At 45.2% G+C, this 19,985-nt stretch overlaps 1 protein-coding gene across 4 annotated transcripts in view; it reads right to left on the reverse strand.

Annotated features, from left to right (window-relative positions):
- The window catches only part of LOC102559895 (carbonic anhydrase 3), a 92,841-nt gene that overhangs the window by 32,798 nt on the left and 40,058 nt on the right, over positions 1–19,985 (reverse strand). For 3 of the 4 annotated variants that reach the window (XM_059723920.1, XM_059723921.1, XM_014610173.3), the window contains exons 1-2: positions 5,849–5,957; positions 5,550–5,747 (exon numbers count right to left, since the gene is read on the reverse strand). The exons of the other annotated variant lie outside the window; for it this stretch is intronic. In XM_059723920.1, the coding sequence (XP_059579903.1) occupies positions 5,550–5,747; positions 5,849–5,891 (241 nt within the window). In that variant the 5' untranslated portion in view covers positions 5,892–5,957. Of the gene's footprint in view, positions 1–5,549; positions 5,748–5,848; positions 5,958–19,985 lie in introns of those variants that run through there. 4 annotated transcript variants of the gene reach the window in all.

The raw sequence follows: 19,985 nt of genomic DNA on the forward strand, positions 1-19,985 counted from the left end.
GGATAGACTCCAAATTCATGCTCATTCATGACTGAAAGCAAGACTAATACCCATGCCTCCCGAGGGAGAAAGCTGATAACCCACTCCATGACTGCAGCCCCAAAAGACTTGGAATAAGGCTTGACCTCCAACAATAGCTTGTAAGTTCAAAGTTAACATTGATACAATTCTTAAATCCTCCTGTGCCTAAACACTGTTGGTCTCAATTAACACTTGATATCATGCATACTGGATTACCTAGGGATTAAAGGATGTGCTAACTACAGAGGGAAGGTTTACTAGTTGGCATACATCCTAGTCATTGGGGTACATAAGCAAACATTGTGCTGGATTCAGCTGTGCAATTCTCGTAACTCTTACTGACTTTATAATACATAAATAAATCATCACAAATAAATTTTCAGTTTTAGAAAGCCTTTCATCAGGAGCTATCAACATATCATCTCCATTTCATATTTACACGTAGGAAAGTTGAGGCAGAGGTTAAGACCCAGATCTTCAATGCTATTTAGGCATCTTGTTCATTTACTTGCAAGAGCAATCAATAGCAAACGTTGGAAAGTTACTTAAAACAGTTTTCTAGCTGCTGCCCTGTAGAATAAATTATGGGGACAACACTGTAATGGTTTGTTAATTTCTTTAATGCAAGTGTTTTTTTTAGCGCGGGGGTGGGGCAGGGCTGGTAACAGAGTAAAAAGTTTGAGGGGGATTAGATTAAAATAAGATCCTGTGTTTAATTTAGGTTAACTGCAAAAGGAAACCTAATCAGGGCTGAAACCATTAGTTATTCTTTACTACTTCTATGGCCACAGAACCCAGCATGTCCACTTGTTCATCGTAAGTTGGTAAACGTTTGTGTCAGAGGAAGTGCTGGCCTAAGCATTAAAGAGCAGAACTAATATAAATAGTTTATGTACATGCTACTTCCAAAAATAAAAAAATTGCTAACAAGTGCTTTGATGAGGAAATGGAAGACAACTTGCAGGGAATGTGTCTGAACTGTGAAGCTCCAAAACTCCTATCCTACAGCCATCAGGACATCAATGGCAGAAGGGTGGGAAGTATAACTAGTAAGCAAATTTGCATTTAGGATATCTGGGGAACAGAGGGGGTGCATCTTTGTCCAAAAACCTACTGAGCAACTCTCCACGAATAGCCGAAGTGTTTATTTTTTTTATTATTTATTTAAAGAAGCTCCCAGAAGTTTGAATGTTAAAAATATTCCTGGCAATGATGGGACGAAAAACAGGTTGTGCACTAAAAAGATGCAAGATGAGATGAACATACTTTTTTGCATATTGTTTGCAATATATTGCATGGTCTTGAAATCTTTCCATCACATACCAGTTGTGTGTGGCTGGAAAGGGCCATAAATATGAATATGGTCACAATTATTTAAATACAATGCAAATATTATTGTTACTATAGCTTACAAGGTATCAAAGTGTTCACTTGTGGCATCATAGTTACTTAACATGTATATTTTGTGTCATCAATGCAAGTGTTGCCTTTTTACAAAAAGAAAAAATACATAAGTCTTGCCCCAACTTAAAAATGTAGATTGAAAAAACAAAAACAAAAAACAAAACAAAACAACCAAACAAGCAAACAACTAGAGGCAGAACATTGGGGCTTGTCCCAGTGGTTTTGTTATTACACTGGGGGTAACCCAAACCAAATCTGCATTGCAAATAGATTTGGTAAGACAGACAGAGCAGTAGGCATAGAATACTCTGCCTTTTGAGCTTTCAGTTATTTACTTTTTCCAAAATCAGCAACTTGTGAACACTTAGTCAAAACTGCACTGTTGCAAAAGCTTTTTTACTCTATGGCTGACTGCACACACTGTTAAACAACAAGTCTGATACTAGTGTCCAAGGACTGCAGACAGACATGGGCCCCTTTATTAGACACTGTACAAAACAGAGATGGACACTATCCTAAATAGTTTACAATCCATATCAGAGAAGAGACAGCACCAGGTGGATACAGCAAAGTAGAAGCCCAAGGAAATAAAGATAGTTGGCATGGTAAGCAGTAGTTAGTAAGGTCTTTCAACATACTGCAGCTACATTTCTTTAATGAAGTAGCTTATCAAGAATAGAATGCCAATGCAAATGCCACCAAAAATAATCCAAGGGGGGGGGGGAACCCAACATATGAGCAAGCAATGGTAAGCAAAGCAAACGGTATCTAGGAAGTAAATTAGTTATCTAATAAAAGGAGAAATGAATCAAAATTCCTTTGGTCTTGAAAATTCTTAGCATGATAGAAGTATTGAAAGGCTGACTGCTGTTGCCAGTCTATAGGTATAACTGTGCACAAAAATAAAACAGCTTTGAAAGTGTGGAAGTTATGAAGTATTTAAATCAGAACAGTGCTACAACATTTTCCATTTTTTCTGTTTTAACTAGATAATGAAGCCGTTTCAGGGAGTTTGGTCATTAAATTTCACTTGGGAACAACCCATAGTATCACTGCAAAATTTCAGTTGTAAAGGAAACTGAAGCTAAAAGCCTCTAGTACTTAAGCAGTAATGGGCTCTCATATTATAGATGCTTACATTTTATATACATATAAAAATGTATGTAATGTCTTACTTAAAGATAGGACTGTACACACACACACACACACACACACACACACACGTAATGTCTTTAAGAGAGACATTACATACTCAACTATTTGTGTGCAGTTCCAACAAGGTTTTTGGGTGATTAGACTAGCAATACTGATAGTGCAATGCTTATTTAACAAATCTCAATCATAAGTTTATCAGCCCTTTCCTTTGATATTTGAAGTCTCCTTTACACCAAAAATATTTGTGGTAAACGCATAACCTTTACTGGGCAAAGGGCAGGCTCTACATCAAGTTTTGCCTAATAAGGACTGCAAGACTTTGTACTATCTATAGAGCTGTTTTGTTTTTTTTTTGTTTGTTTGTTTTAAATAAAGGAAAGACTATACTTTTTGGATATGGTTATAAGGTTGGAAACTGTTAGGTATTGCTCTACATGTAATAGAGTTGTACAGTTCCATAAAGCTCTTTCACGGAAATATGTAAGCAAAACATCAGGTCGCCAAACCCAAAACGGGTGACTGTTCAAGTATTTGAATCCTCTGGAAGAATGGTCTTTGACTCGATGCTGCTTCTGAGACAGTACAATAAGACAGAGAAGAAAGCCTGAACAAGCCATGTAATATGGTCCCAAAGAAAGGACTAGAGAGAATCTTTAATCTGAAAGAAAGTTAAAAGCAGTAGTTTCATGTTTGTCAGTTCCTTCTTTGTTCAAGAAAGGTTGAGAGATTTCCTTCATCAGAAGTTGGATATGCACTGGTCAAGGATATTTTAGCAGGGGGTTGAGCCAGATGACCTTTGAGGTCTCTTCAAACCCCTATGTTTTTTTGTTTTTTTAAAAGCAAGTAGGACCTTGCACATGCTTGTGAACAAACAGAATTATGTTGAAGATCTGACTATCAATTTCTTTTAACAATCGAGGAAGCCCCACATTTTTGCTAGCTGCTCAGATCAAGTGGTTACACTGTTGTCAGTATGAGATCCAGCTTCCAAGGAGAACAACCGTCTGCCTGCTGAACCAAGGAGCAAATAAAAGGTGCTCACTAATTTCTTCTTGCTGCTTGAGTTCAAACAACAATACAGGAAGTAGCACCCAGAGTTTCCTAAAAAAAAAAAAAAAAAAAACAACAACAACTGACTGATAACTTGCATGTGGAGGTGGAACCTTTGCTACTGATAATTATAAAGTACCTGCACTGATTGAGAATCCAGGCTTTGCCATTCCCAATCTGTAATAGAAAGACATCAATACACAGCAATCAACCTCCTGATTGCCACAAACTAGGCTTTTCTTTATAGTGGTGGAAGACAAGTATCATCCAAATAGAAAATTTCTATTAGAGATGAACTGAAGCAAGAAATTGCAGAACTTAAAAAAAAAATTAGCTGCAGTAGGATATCATAACTACAATGGAAATGATCCAACTGAACTAAGAAATGAGCTAGTCAGTGGGCTTAATTAAGACTGAACAATTATTTCAGTTTTCTATCCTGCTTGTAACCTACAAAAGTCCAGAGGGGAGAAGTTGGGCTGTTTCAGCAAAAACAACGCAAAGCTTCACCATATTTTAAAACTTATTTGACTGATAGTTCAACAACAGAGATGAGTTCTGCTAGTGAACTTAAAAGAGGTTTTCTAACAGCCAGCTTAAGTGATCTACCAATGCTGCTGCTAGATTTCCCCCCCCCCTTCTTGGTGGAAAAGCAGCGAGTGATTCCAACTTGATGCAAGCCTTTTACATATGGCTTGGAGCCAAACAAGCTGGCCACAACCGAGCTAAAAGCTAGGAGAGGAAAGAGGAAACCCTGCTGAACTGGAAAGTATACAGAAAGTTTAAAGGCAATGACATCAGGAGATACCCAAGTTACCACAGCATGTGCTAGCTTCTAAGCCAAAAGGCAATAAAATCAGTCATGTGGTGAGGCAGCTAAGCAATTTGCTCAAGTACCTCTGCACAGAGCTGCCTTGGGCTGTTTACCTGAAGAGGTCCCAGGGAGACTTGTGTGAAGACTACTGAGACACACTGCTCCACAACCCATTTGCATGAGATGGGCTGGATTCACATTTGCAGGAACGAGCAAAGCTTTACCCCATAAAGACCTTCCCGTGGCACATCTCAAGATCCTTTAGGTGAGAGTCACTTGTCTCCTACAAAGTCTGAAAAGTGTGGGCTTCAAGCATAACAAGGCAAGGTGCAGATGCCACATAGGCCCTGTTACACATTCAAATTGGATAGAGATCAGCTACGGAGTGGTCAGTTTCCAGCACTAACTTAAAACAAACAAAAAAAAAAGAAATGTGGATTTGGACTCAATTTGACTTGGAGCACAGAACAAGTCAGGCCTGAACTGTAAGTGGCCCTACAACTGGCAAGCATCCTCCACCCCCACCAGGGGCTTCAGGTATTTCCAAAGTCTTTTGGCAGGTGTCCTACCTGGAGGCCCAAGCTTGGGGTTTGGATGCCCCCAGGTTTCTCCTGCCCTCAGCCATATGGCCGCAGGAACAAGCTAGGGAGAAGCTTCCCATTTCCATAAAATGGGCATTAAGCCTAAGCACTTGGCATGGTTTAGTACCTGCCAAAAAGAAGTTATCCCCAGGAGGCTTAAGGAAGACTGCCTTCTTGGACCCAGGTTCATGGTGCTTCCCCTACCAGATAAGTATTTTTGGACAAAAAGCAAATTAGAGCCCCACTCCACAGCAGGCTGGCTCTTATGGCTGGGGTCACCCTGGTCCTGTGATGTCTACAGGGCAGGGGTGGCTGCTACCAGCGCCCTGCGCCTCTTGCAGAGTCACCATGCATGAAGGACGTGACCCCTGTGGTCCATCTCACTTAGTGGCGCAAGAGCCTAGTGCGTTGGGGGCTGGATGTAGCATGTAGCAGGGGCCTGCCCGCTCCCAGCAGTCACAACCCCCCTCCCCACACCGATAGGGAGGACTCACGCCCGGCCCCGACCCCGGCCCCGGGCCGACCTGAGCGGTCGAAGGTGTCGTCGAAGACCACGCGGCAGGTGCGCCCGTTGTTGAGGATGCTCTTGGCCGCGCCCGGGTCGTAGCTGGCGAACCAGGGCGGCAGCGCGGGGTCGTGCTGCACCTCCTCGCTTCGGATCTCCACCGGGGACTGCCGCTCGCCGCGCGCCACCGGGTACTGCTCGTGCCAGCGCGCCGGGCCTGCGGGGCGGGACGGGACGGGACGGGACGGGGCGGGCGGTCAGCGCCCGCCGCAGCGCCCCGCGCCCCCAGCTGCGCCCGCCGCCCCCGGCCCCGCTCACCGTTGTGGCTCTCGTAGCCCCAGGGCGAGGGCGGCTGCGCCATGGCCTCGGGCTGCGGTGGCGACTCTGGCAGGCAGGCAGGCACTGCCCTGGCCCGGCCCCAGCCCCCGCACCCGCCCTTTTGTAGCCCCGCGGCCGGGCCGGGGGCGGGTCCCGAGCCCGCCCGCTTCAAATGGGCGCAGGTGCCGGTGCCACCGCCCCCGTCGCCGGGGCGTCCCTGTGCGCCGGCTGTGAGCCTCGGGCTGGCTGTGTACAGCTCGGCTCCAGTTGCAGCCCGGCCGGGGCGGACAGTCCCTGTGCTCGGCCCGTGTGCGGGGCTGCACCGCCATCCCCCCGTGTTATCACGCTTGGCCGCGTGGAGGCTTGTGGACATGGGAGGTGAGTCCTGGCAAGTCGGGCTGCTCTGCCAGGCGAGACCAGAGAGAAACAAAAACTAAAGGAGATGCGTTTCTCCCCCCTCCCAGCACAAATCTGGGTGTGAACTCGGGTCCCAGCATAGCCACTCGGCAGGGCTCGCTGGTGCAAGCTCAAGTGCGCAGTCCCGCAGCCCCAGCGCTGCTTCCTAGGAGGAGTGTGGCTAAGCTGCAAGCCCCTCACGGGCACGGCGGTGCCAGCTGTCAGCGCCCCGCAGACCAGAATTCCTGGCTGTCAGACCAGATGCAGATGCAGCCTTGACTTGGATCAGTTCGTTCCTAGTTCAATAAGCAGAGCTGTGTGCATAAAGCTCCAGTTATCCTTGCTGGTGCAGCCTGGACACCCAGAGCCTGAACCACAGCCACCATTCAGAAAACGAACCTCACTGCTTGCTCCCTGAGAATAACAGATCCCCCTCTTCTAGTATGGTAATGAAATGGGGCACAGCAGAGGGCTAACTGGCTAAAAGTGCCCAGATCTCTGTCAGGTGATAGAAGAAGGCAGAGGTAACAACTAAGGGTGATGGAGGGTTGCATTTGCTGATTTTTAATTGGTTTTGCAATTAAGAGTGTGATTAGAAACCGCTATGAGCAAGGGTATCCCTTTTGAAGGTGAATAGTGCAGCCAGCACCCCTCGTTCTCTTCAACAGACTCACTTTCCTTGCTGAGGAGCTTCTACTCGACTTCCAATGTAATTTCAGGCCACTCTGAGGTACAATAGATACACATGTTATTGCAAGATAGCTGCAGGAGAGGTGCCATGAGCAACATAGAGATCTTTACATGACCATCATTGACCTGACTAAGGCCTTTGATTCAATCAGTAGAGAGGCCCTATGGCCTATCCCAATGAACTTAGATGCCCACCAAAATTTGTTAACATCATGACACTTCTTCACAATTACATGACAGCAATTATCTTAAGCAATGGCTCAGAAACAGACCTCTTTAGTATTAGAATCAGAGTCAAACAAGGATGTGTGATTACATCAACACTGTTTTCCATATATATTACAGCTATTCTGCATCTCGTTGCTGATAGGCTTCCACCTGGATTGCATGGACAACAATTTCTTCAACATCAAGTTGCATTCCAAATCCAAAATAACCAATACCTCCATTACTGATCTTCAATATGCTGATAACTGCATTGCATGTGTCCACTCAATTGAAGTGCTCCAGGGCACTCTTGGTTGCTTCTGTGAAGCATATGAAGTGCCTGGACCCACTGCCAACTTCATGATATTTTCCCAACCCACCCCAAATCAACCAGCAGCTCCTCCACATATTTCAATTAGAGGGTAATTCCAACATTTCCCCTACTTTCCTAAAAATAAACAGATGACAATATTCAGACTACATAAAATCTGCCAGGGCTGCCTTTAGACATCTTTGAAATCATGTTTTTGGATGATCATGACATTAGGACCAAAAACAACTTCTCATCTACCAGGCCGTTTTCATTCTTACCCTGTTATCTAGCTGTGATAGTTGGACAGCATATCAGAAACACCTGAAAGCCTTAGAATGTTACCATCAGCAGCGACTTCGATAAATCCTCCAAATCAATTAGAAGGACAGGTGGACCAACACCAGCACCCTCGCTCAAGAAGACACCACCAGCATTGAAGCCATGCTTACACAGCACCAGCTTTATTGGCTAGCATATTCCTAATGTTGCCTAACAACTGGCTCCCAAAACAGGTCCTGTACTTTTAACTCACCAGTGGTCACTGCTCTAGAGGAAGGCCAATCCAAAGAAATGTAATATCAGCATTAGTACCCGGGAGACTCAAAAACTGAATTGTCCCCAGTGGCACCATGAGAAACAACAAAGCATCCATCTTTCACTATGGAGGCAGATAGATGAGAGGCAAAGGGAAGAGCAATGACCCAACATCACCAGGATCTACTCCTTCCTTCCAGAACTATTTGCCATGTATGCAGTTGAACATGCAGATCTTAGATCAACCTTGTTGATCGTCTACAGACTCACTGATAACCAGGGATCCTGGTTTTCTCTGATAAAAAAATCCCAAATTTTTGTATTAAAAAAGTAACCCAAAGTCACATTTTTCTGTGATTAAAATGTGTGTGTGTGTGTGTGTGTGTGTGTAGTGGTGTTTCATTTTAATCACACAAAAATGTGGATTTTGGGTTACTTTTTTAAATCTTAAAAATGGGGATTTTTTTTTTAAATCAGAGAAAACCAGGATCCCTGCTGATAACTTCCTTATTTACTGGAAGATTGCCATTCCCATATTGAGGGACTGCTGACATGAGTGCATCCAGCTTTATGTATGACTTCATCTGGAAGCTTGTATTGGTACAGCACCCCTTACTTACCAATTACTTTATATTAGCACTCTATAATCTCCCCTGGTTGTTCACTGGCTTCAAGTAACAATTTTAATAGTTTTTATCAATAGAGCTATAGCTAAATGGTCTTCACATCTGTCTACCTAGGAGGCCCCCCTTTCTCCATGCAGCACTGTTATTATTCACAGAGACACCTGAGTTTGGAGTCTAATTCAACTTAAATGGGATGGAACTTTCTCCAAGGGGACCTTAATTTCCTTTACTTCTTATGGTACAAAACAGCCCAAATCTGTTGACCTTCAGGGCATCTAGTAACTCCTTTGTCTCAGGTATTTGGAAGGCAGGCAGCAGAGGAAGAAGGGCTCTTCTGTGGAAATATTTATCAATCTGGTTTACATGTATGATGCATTTCTCTGGGAAGCTGTGCTAAGTATACTGGCTTCTTGTAAATTTGTATTTGAAATATGCTTTAGCTGATGTTGTATTTGATTGATATCTAGTGCTATTTGGCAGATGCTCTTTATTAGTACAGGTTTCCATCGATTTATGTGGGTTCTTTATATGAGAATTCGCTCTTATGCAATGAGCATATTTAGACCCATAATTCATTATATGCAAGGTAAATTCACTCTTATGCGATCAGCATAGATACCCACCCTGTCCAAGCAGGTAAATCTGTGGGGGGAGGGGAAAGGGCCACAGCCCCACTCACCCCAGCCCTGGCTGCAGCAGCTCCCGGAGCAGCCGACACCAGCTGCCTGCACCAGGGCACAGCACAGCCCAGGAGCAGAGGTGAGTGGGACAGGTGGAGCACGGTGCAGCCCAGAGGCTGCAGGCAGCTGGTGCCAGCTGCTCCCAGGGCCATTGCAGCCAGGGTTGGGATGAGCACTGCTCTGTTTCCTCTGCTTTGCTGCCTTGTGCAGCCCCAGGAGCAGCACCTCTCCCTCCGCACCTTCTCTAGTCAGTCCCAGCTTCACTCGTTCCCTCTCTCCCCCACTGCCATGGGAACCTATCCCTATTCGTTACATTGTAAAGGGGGTTCACTTTATGTGAATTCGATTTATGTGCCATTCTCCAGGAATGCAAGTACAGCATAAATCGAGGGAAACCTGTACTTACAAATCTTAATACAAAAACCCAAACATTTAATCCCAGACACTGACAGCAGATGCATGGTGTGCTTATCTATAAACCTCTGGGAAAAAAATCTTCCCAAAATATTTGGCTCAGTCATGTTCCCTGGAAGAAAGTTCTACAGCTTCATTGTTCCTCATGTTGAAAAGTGTTCCATTCTGCTTTAAATTTATTACGTCTTACTGTCAACTGCCCTACTGTTTTTTATATGATGGAATTATGAGCAGTATAAAAGGGGATTAAAAAGATACCATAGAAAAGGCATTGCCCACAGGTTCTACACCATTTTTCTTTTGGACAAAGGATACTTTCCATTAGGTATCTTTGTATGTCTAAGAATTAGTGAGGATTATGCATGTTTTTGAAAACAGAAATATCCCCAATAGAAAACAGATTAGTAGGATAAATGTCAAAACATATTTTACAGTAAGTTAAGACATGATGAATTAGAAATGATGATGATGAATTAGACATGATGAATTAGAAATCTGTCTTAAAGACTCTTTCAGACATAACAGTTCAAACACAGAAAAAGCAAATGCTTCACAAAATAAGCAATTTTTCCACAGTTCAGTGCAAGATAAAATTGAATTTAATATACACTACTTAAGAGGCTGTTCCAAGCATAGGGAGTATCAAGACAAAGAATTTGGAGTAAGACAGAGAGACAAAAAGGGTTGATTTTTCAAAGCACTGAAAATCCAAGGGACTTGAATTCTTGAGTCACTTTTGTGGATGTAGGGCTGCTAAGTGACTTTAGGGATATATTATCTGTATTTGAGTATGTAAAAAGGTAGGCAGAATATTCAGAATCACTTCAGCAGGTTATGAACCTAACTGCGATTGATAAGTTAGTAGGGCTTGGATGCCTAACCTGATTACGCAGTTTTGTAACCAGCAGTTAGGTGTCTATCTTTGCCATTAGGCACTTTGAACATCTGGCATTTAGGCACTTCTGAAGATGTGAGAATGTGAGGGTGGATCTGCAGCTATGAAGACCAATGGTCAAACATTCTGTGTGGTTGGTGGTAACGTGGGCTTTGGGTACACAGTTGCTCCAGCCTATAGAACAGTGATTATCAAGTGTTTAGGTTCAAGGTACTCCTTGTTAGACTCAAGGCACCCCTCTTAGTTTTCACTTGTTATTTGACTATGGAAAAACTAAGAGCCAATTTTCTGTTGCTATGAGCTCAGAAAGCTCACAACAGGTAATATGTTTTTAATACTATTTAAAATCTCTCCGTTTATCTTGTGAATCATGTTTGTACCCCTAAAAATGCTAACTTTGTGTGGCATCCACAGCACCCTTGACAGGATCTCAAGGCACCTTAAAGTACCGTGGCACTGCTACACAGCCTTTGGTGGGTGTGCTCATGTTTCACACCCTACTGTTATATAGTAGGATTCCATTCCTGTCAGCCCTTGCATAGCTCCCCTGCAGAGTCCCTTTATTTGGACATTGCTCAGGGGACCAGAATTAGCATTAAGTCACTGACTGAGTAGCAGACTAACACATCTATATTTTGCCTCCCGTTGTGATTTAAAATGCATCATAAATATACAGTCCCTATACAGAAACATGGAGGAGAACCTGGAGTCTAATTTAGACGACAATGCTAATGCAAGAAGAAAAAGGACAGACTTGGCCATGAGATCAAAGCCTGAAAGTTGTATTTCCTTCTCATACATGTTGTTTAGGTACTACAGTTCAGCGAGATATGTCCCTCATGTAAGACTAGTCACTATCAGTAGGAGAGCTAGATTAGAACTGGTGAGAAAATAATGGGTAGCTCACCTTCGTTTGGCCAACCTGAACAAGACACAGGGGAAACACATATATAGCTATAGATATATATTATTATAATATCATTTAGCACAACATAATTATGGAAATCATTTTCCCAGCCAGATTTGTGCTTGCATCTCTATCAAAATAAACAAATGCATATGTGTAAAACATACTTTTAATATTCTGCACGATTCACCTTTCTCACAGAGATAAGCGAGCCCGAGCAGAACAACTGCTCAGACCATTTAGTCTCTGGCTACAGAAACTTCCCACATCAGCATTTGATTGAGAACACAAGAGTCTATGAAGATGTTATTTAGATTCATAGGTGCTAGGGTCGGAAGGGACCTCAATAGATCATCGAGTCCGACCCCCTGCATAGGCAGGAAAGAGTGCTGGGTCTAGATGACCCCAGCTAGATGCCTATCTAACCACCTCTTGAAGACCCCCAGGGTAGGGGAGAGCACCACCTCCCTTGGAAGCCTGTTCCAGACCTTGGCCACTCTAACTGTGAAGAAGTTCTTCCTAATGTCCAGTCTAAATCTGCTCTCTGCTAGCTTGTGGCCATTATTTCTTGTAACCCCCAGGGGTGCCTTGGTGAATAAAACCTCAACAATTCCCTTCTGTGCCCCCGTGATGAACTTATAGGCAGCCACAAGGTCGCATCTCAACCTTCTCTTGCGGAGGCTAAAAAGGTCCAGGTTCTCTAGTCTCTCCTCGTAGGGGTTGGCCTGCAAGCCCTTAACCATACGAGTGGCCCTTCTCTGGACCCTCTCCAGGTTATCCACATCCCTCTCGAAGTGCGGTGCCCAGAATTGCACGCAGTAGTCTAACTGCGGTCTGACCAGCGCCCAATAGAGGGGAAGTATCACCTCCTTGGATCTATTCGTCATGCATCTGCTGATGCAAGATAAAGTGCCATTAGCTTTTCTGATGGCTTCGTCACACTGCCGACTCATGTTCATCTTGGAGTCCACTAGGACTCCAAGATCCCTTTCCACTTCCGTGCCACCAAGCAGGTCATTTCCTAGGCAGTAGGTGTGCTGGACATTTTTCCTCCCTAGGTGCAGCACTTTGCATTTCTCCTTGTTGAACTGCATTCTGTTGTTTTCTGCCCATTTGTCCAACCTGTCCAGGTCTGCTTTTAGCTGTTCCCTGCCCTCCAGCGTGTCCACTTCTCCCTACAGTTTTGTGTCATCCGCAAACTTGGACAGAGTACATTTCACTCCCTCGTCCAAGTCACTGATGAAGACATTGAAGAGTATCGGTCCAAGGACCGAGCCCTGCGGGACCCCACTGCCTACACCCTTCCAGGTCAAAACCGACCCATCCACTATGACTCTCTGGCTGCGACCTTCTAGCCAATTCACCACCCACCGGACTGTGTAGTTGTCCAAGTCACAGCCTCTTAACTTGTTCACCAGTATGGGGTGGGATACCGTATCAAAGGCCTTCCTGAAATCTAAGTATACGACATCCATTTATTTAGCTTATCTGGAGGGTCAAATTACAGTCTATGAAGGTTTATAACATGGGACAGTGTTACTCATTCCAGTTTCTTGCTTAGATTATGTGCAAGCAATGACCTAGGAATCCTTATATTATTTTCCATTGTTCTTTTGCTAAAAATGCATGATACCTTCATTTCATATGTTCTACACTGCTTTAGTCCTCTGCTAAGAATTTGTTTTGCCTTGGTGATGCCTTTAATGACGCTATTACACAAGAAGTATCTACTCCTAGCACCATTATACTAGACAGATCTGCTCATGACAGGAGTTTCCTCTATGTTCCCTTGGCTGAACAAAATCAAGAAAAAATGGGCATTGACTGAAATAAAACCTCACTATTGAGAAAAGAGAAATAAAATTTCAAAAGGGAATCACAAGAACAATTGTATCATCTTATACAAGGATGTCAAATATATGGTCTGTGCAAAGTGTCATCTGGCTCCTAGAGGGGTAGAGATTTGGGGCCAGGATGAGCAACGGAGACATTAACCCCTGGAGATCCCTGAGTGAACACTGGTTCAAGAACCCACAGTAACTAATGCTGCCACTGCTCAGCTCACCCCACCGCTGAAGGTGGGTCTGAATCTGACTGGAGAGGAGCCCTGTGGTCTGGATCTGACCTGCTAAGGCAAACAATTTTGACCCCCCTGCTCTAATATGTTTAGCTCGTATCATATAACTTCATTTGTTTTTTAGCCCATCTTTATAAAACAGATAACTGTTGCAATTTAATTAGTAAATCACAGAGATATTAATACCTTAGAAGTGGTTCCTTCCTCCCCTACCAAGAGACAGGAATGTTTATGAGATCATCAAGTTCTATCTGGAGCCCACAACTTTCAGTGATCATAAAGACAGCTTTAGCAGTCTGGTGTATTGTGGACTTAAAGGGATATTTAAATTATTTCAGATACAAAAATAACATGTTCTAGAAATAAAGCAGAACTCTTAAGGAAAAATACTTTTTACTCTTTCAAACCAACTCTTATGGACATCTTGTTTCATTTTATTTTTTAATATCCTTTGTTATAAATGCCTATCACCACAGGAAAACCCTTCAAATTTTAGTTTCCAATGGGCGTGTTTACACAAGATGCTACTGTGAGTGGTTACTGCACATTTATTTAGTACTTGTATAAGCAAGCACTAAATAAAGGTGCAGTAACCAGAGTTACTGCACAGTAGTGCTGGCGAACACCTTTTAAGTGGTGCTATTGCACAGTAGCCTAATCTTACTGTGCAGTAGTGTCTGGGCATGGTTTTTGCCATGCAATGCTACTGTGCAGTAGTATCAGGTGCCAGTGACATGTCCCTGATTTCACTGCATAAGCAAAATGAGTTATTTGAGAACCACAGCAAATCTTCAGTATGGAATTATATGCAAGTCATAAATGTAGGCTTATTACTACGTTAAGTGGAATCAGTCATTAGTAGCAAGTTGTTTTGTATTGTACAGCTTTAAATTTATTTTTGTTACTCATTTGCCTTTATTTTTATTTAGAAAATAGAGTATTGATACATTTACCTGGATCAAAAAATAAATCATAGTAAAATGGCTTTGGAACAATGCAATATTTCCCCTCTTATTCAGATACTGGCACAAAAATGTGTTGATAGCTAAGAAACTGTAGGTCACTTCTGGAATGGAGGAGGCAATCTAGTTATGAAAGATGCAGAGAAAGCTGGAGTATTTAATGCTTTTTTTACTTCAGTCTTTACAAATACGGGCAGCTACCAGATGACAAGCACAGTTGGCTGCAAAGATAGGGAAGGAGACACGTAGCCTACAGTAACTGAAAGAACAGGTTATGGATTACTTAGAGAAGCTAGATGCTTTGAGTCAGCAGGACCAGATAAGATGCACCCTAGGGGTGCGTCCAGACATGTGTGGACACTTGGTTCTCCGGGGACAAGGTGCACCACTGCTACTTTTCCCTGGGAACACCTGTGCCATGCTTTGGCATGCAGCAAACTGGCCCAGGTGAGGTAGGGAAGGCTGGGGCTAGCATTAAGCTGGCTTCAGCAAGTTTACCTGGGGTCTTGGGGGGCCTTCTGGGGCTGCAGCCATGATAATTCTCCTGTGCAGAGTCTGGCCAGCATCCACAGCACAGCTCTGGGAGGCTTGGCTCCACTTTTCAGCAGCATGCACTGGTTTAGCATGTGTGGCCCTGGGGGTTTTTTCCTGCAGGTTTTTTTGACCCCTGGATATGTCTCCCATTAAATTCTCATTAACATAGAAAGGAAATACAGACTAGAGGAAAGTACTGTAAGGTAAAAAACTGGTTGGATCACCATGCTCAACAAATAGTCATCAGTGGCTGAATGTCTAACTGGGAGGAGGTATCAAGTAGAGTTCCCCAAAGGTCTGTCCTGGATCTGGTATTATTTCATATATTCATTAATGATTTGGACAATGGGATTGAATCCATGCTTAGCAAATTTGCAGATGACACCATGCTGGATAGAGTTGCAGACACTCTGAAGGGTTGTGCTAGGATCTAGAATGATCTGGATAGGCTGGGAAAATGGTCTGAAATCAACCAGATGAAATTCAGCAAGGACAAGTGTGAAGTCCTGCACTTGAGATGAAATAATTGTGTGCACAAAAAAAAAGACTGGGGAATGACTGGCTAGGTTGCAGTACTGCAGAAAAGGGGTTACACTGGACCAAAAGCTGAATATGAGCCAACAGTGCACTCTTGTTGCAAAAAAAGACAACAGTATACTGGATTGTATAACAGAAGTGTCACTTGCTGTGATGGGACCCTGAGTTGGTCATAGTCATGAGGGTCCTGCTGACGGCAAAGCCGCAGTTTGTCCCTGCTTCTGGCAAGGGACAACCCAAACTGGGCTTGTCTGCCCCGAGCGGGAGTTAGCGCGGGAGTTAGCGCAGGAGGGTGAGCAGGAGGGCCCGAGGTTCTGCCAGTACACCCTAGGGAACCTAGTCCCATCAATAGCCAGCCTACCAGTGGCACAATGTGGATGGGCACACATCGCACCCTGAGGGTCTTCTTGGAGTCTGTGGCCTCCCCCTCTGGCACCTCGCAGACTTCCACCCAGACGGAACCCATGGTTCCAGGCTCCACACAGACAGAGCCCCTGGCTCTCCACTGTGGGGGCTGCCTGGCACGTTTCCAGGCATGTCAGACCATGAACATGGCCATCTCCCCTTGTGAGGTTTGCTCCACTTTGGAGTCTCTGGGGTGCCAGATAGAGAAGCTCCAGGCCACAGTCCAGAGACTGCGTGCCATCAGGGATGGCGAGCAGGAGATAGACTCCTACTGCCAGGCCCTTCACCTGCTGGAGGTGGAAGGTAGACCAAGGTCACCTTCCAGGACAAGGGAGGACTTGGGGATCTCCCATATTGTCCAGCCAGGGGATTGGACCAAGGTCAAGGGGCCCAAGGCCCGCCGCACCAAGGTCCCCTCCCTTCTGGGGCTGTGCAACAGGTACAAACCTCTTGCAGCCCCAGTAGAGCCTGAAGAGATACCAGCTCCTGCAGGCAAGGGAGGATCACCCACCCCTAATCTCCCTAAGATGAAACGCAGAGTGGCCATCATGGGAGACTCCCTTCTGAGTGGTACTGAGGGGGCAATCTGCCACCCCAACTCCCTAGCTCAGGAGGTCTGCTACTTCCTGGGGGCCCGCATTTGGGACATAGCAGAGAGGATCCTAAAGATTATCCAGCCCTCCGACCACTATCCTATGCTCCTTAGCCATGTGGGAGCGCAGGTGGTCTTTTCCTCGCTCCTCTTGGTTGTGGTTCATGGGCCAAGGAGTAAGAGACGGGTCAAGGTAGTCAACCAAAGACTGTGGTGCTGGTGTCATTGTGAAGGCTTTGGCTTCCACAACCACAGTCCACTCTTTGGTGAGAGAGGCAGTGGTCTGCTGGGGAGAGAAGGCCTCCACCTCACTCTGCTGGGGAGGAGGCTCTTCTTAGCCAGATTGGCTGACCTGCTTGACCAGGCTTTAAACTAAGCCCGGCGGGGGTGGGGGGGATTACCGCCACTGCAAACCCACTGGGCAACCTTTGTAAATCCAGCAGGCTAAGGCACTTAAGGGAACCCACCCCTACCCTAGCCACAGAATTATCTGTGGGGAAGCCAAGGGCCACCAGTGGGACACTTGCCTGCCTGTACACCAATGCCAGGAGCTTGGGGAATAAGCAGGAGGAACTGGTCCTCCTGCTAAACAAGACTGACTACAACATCATAGGGATAACGGAGACCTGGTGAGACTCCACCTTATATTGCGCCACAGGTATAGATGGCTATCCCCTGTACAGGCAAGATCGTGCAAATAAAAGGGGTGGAGGTGTAGCTCTCTATGTCAAGAGAGCTACATGTCCCTGCAAATTGACACTGGTACCCAGGAAGGATGACTGGAGTCTCTCTGGGTTAAAATATGTGGGGAAAGTGGTGCAGGCGACATTATGGTAGGAATTTACTATAGACCTCCTAACTAGAAACAAGAGCTGGACCAGGAATTTGCCAGGGAACTGACTGAGACTAGATGCTCTCAGTGCACGGTTGTCACGAGAAACTTTAACTACCTGAACATCTCATGGGGTGAGCACTTGGCTAAATCCAATCGGTTGCAAAACTTCCTCATGTGCGTGGATGAGCTCTACCCGACTCAAGAAGTCTATGGGCCAATGAGAGGTAAAGCATTACTGGACCTGGTACTGGCCAAAGGGGATGATCTAGTCAGTGACCTAAGAATCAATGGAAGCTAGGTGAAAGCGACTATGAGCTGATCGATCCATTGCAAAGCTGGCAAGTCAGACAGCAATGCAGGAGTCCTCGACTTCAGGAAAGCTGACTTTGACAAGCTCAGGAGGTTCGTTATCAAGGCCCTAAGGGACCATGACTTGACAGGGAGAGGAGTCCAAGAGGAGTGGTTGCTCCTCAAGGGAGCGATCCTGACACCACAAGGGATGGCCATCACATCTCAGAGGAAGGGTAGCAAAAGGGCACAGCAACCCCCTTGGCTCAGCAGGGAACTTGAGGACCTCTTGCACCTCAAAAGAGAGACTTATAAAGAATGGAAGGCTGGAATTACCACCAAGGAGGAGTACTCAGCACTAGTCTGTACCTGCAGGGAGTGAATCAGGAAAGTCAAGGCTACAACTGAGCCCCATCTGGCTTCACACATCAAGGATAACAAAAAGTCCTTTTTCAGCTAGGTAGGGAGTCAGAATAAAAGCAAAGGTCTCCTGCTGAACCAAACGGGACAGCTGTTAACTGACACCCAGGAAAAGGCCAATCTGCTTAATGGGTACTTCTCATCTGTCTTTCATCAGTCCAATGGGACTGCCCTGCCTAGCAAGATGTGGGACAGCCAGGGTGAGGGCACATTTATACCCAGTATCGGTGTTGATCTAGTAAAGGATCACTTTGAGAGGCTGAACACCTTCAAGTCAGCTGGTCCTGACAGATTACACCCTAGAGTACTCAAATAGCTGGCGGGTGTCATAGCTCAACTATTGGCAAAAATATTTGAAAACTCGTGGCACTCGGGTGAAGTACCTGAAGACTGGGAGAAGGCCAATGTGGTACCCATCCTCAAAACAGGGCAGAAAGTAGATCCCGGGAATTACAGGCCAATCAACTGGACCTCAATCCCTGGTAAGATTCTGGAGAAAATTATCAAGGAGACCCTTCTGGATAAGCTGGCTGAGGGCAACATCCTGAGGGATAGCCAGCACGGGTTTGTTGCAGGTAGGTCTTGCCTGACCAATCTCATCTCCTATGACCAGATGACATATCACCTGGACAAGGGAGAAGAGATTGACGTCATATATCTGGACTTTAAAAAAGCCTTCAATCTGGTGTCCCATGACCTCCTCATGGAAAAATTGGCCAACTGTGCCCTCAGCTACACCACAATTCAATGGCTGGGAAATTGGCTCCGAGGTCAGACACAGACAGTAGTGGTTGATGGTAGCGAGTCATTATGGCACTCTGTGACCAGTGGCGTCCCCCAAGGCTCTGTCCTTGGACCGGTTCTCTTTAACATCTTTATCAACAATGTGGACATTGGTGTCAGAAGCACACTGGCTAAGTTTGCCGATGACACTAAACTTTGGGGCATAGTGTCCACACCTGCGAATAGGTTAGTGATCCAGGCTGACTTGAATAAACTTAGTGAGAGGACACAAACCTGATGAGGTTCAATACAGATAAATGTAAGGAACTCCGCCTTGGGAACCCCCCCCCCCCCCCCCCCCCGCAGCATACTAATAGGCTCAGCATCATGGCTGAAAGAGACTTGGGGGTCATGATTGACCACAAGATGAACATGAGCCACTAATGCAATGTTGCAGCTGGTAAAGCAAACAAAACTCTGTCTTGCATTCATAGATACTTCTCAAGTATATCTCAGGACGTCATCCTCCCCCTGTACTCGGCCTTGGTGAGACCGCAGCTGGAGTACTGCATCCAATTCTGAGCTCCGCAATGCAAGAAGGATGTCAAGAAGCTTGAGAGAGTCCAGAGGAGAGCCATGCACATGATCAGAGGGCAAGAGAACAGACCTTATGAAGAGAGGCTGAGAGCAATGGGACTCTTCAGCCTGGAAAAGCACAGGCTCAGGGGGGACCTGGTGGCTGCTTATAAGTACATAAGGGGTATACATCAGGATCTGGGAGAAAGTCTGTTCACCAGAGCACCCCAAGGAAAAACAAGGACCAAAGGTCATAAACTCCTCCAAGACCATTTTAGGCTGGACTTAAGAAAACATTTCTTTACTGTCCAAGCCCTCAAGACCTGGAATAGACTCCCTCCAGAAGTGGTGCAGGCACCTACTCTGGACTCATTCAAGAACTGTTTGGATGTTTATCTTGATGGGATCCTTTGACCCCAGCTGACTTCCTGCCCCTGGGGCTGGACTTGATGATCTTTGACATCCCTTCCAGCCCTAACATTTATGAAAACTATGAAATCTAAATAAATGTTTAAAGCCCATTACC

This window comes from Alligator mississippiensis, chromosome 3 (genome assembly GCF_030867095.1).
Source record: "Alligator mississippiensis isolate rAllMis1 chromosome 3, rAllMis1, whole genome shotgun sequence".
Taxonomy (NCBI): domain Eukaryota; kingdom Metazoa; phylum Chordata; order Crocodylia; family Alligatoridae; genus Alligator; species Alligator mississippiensis.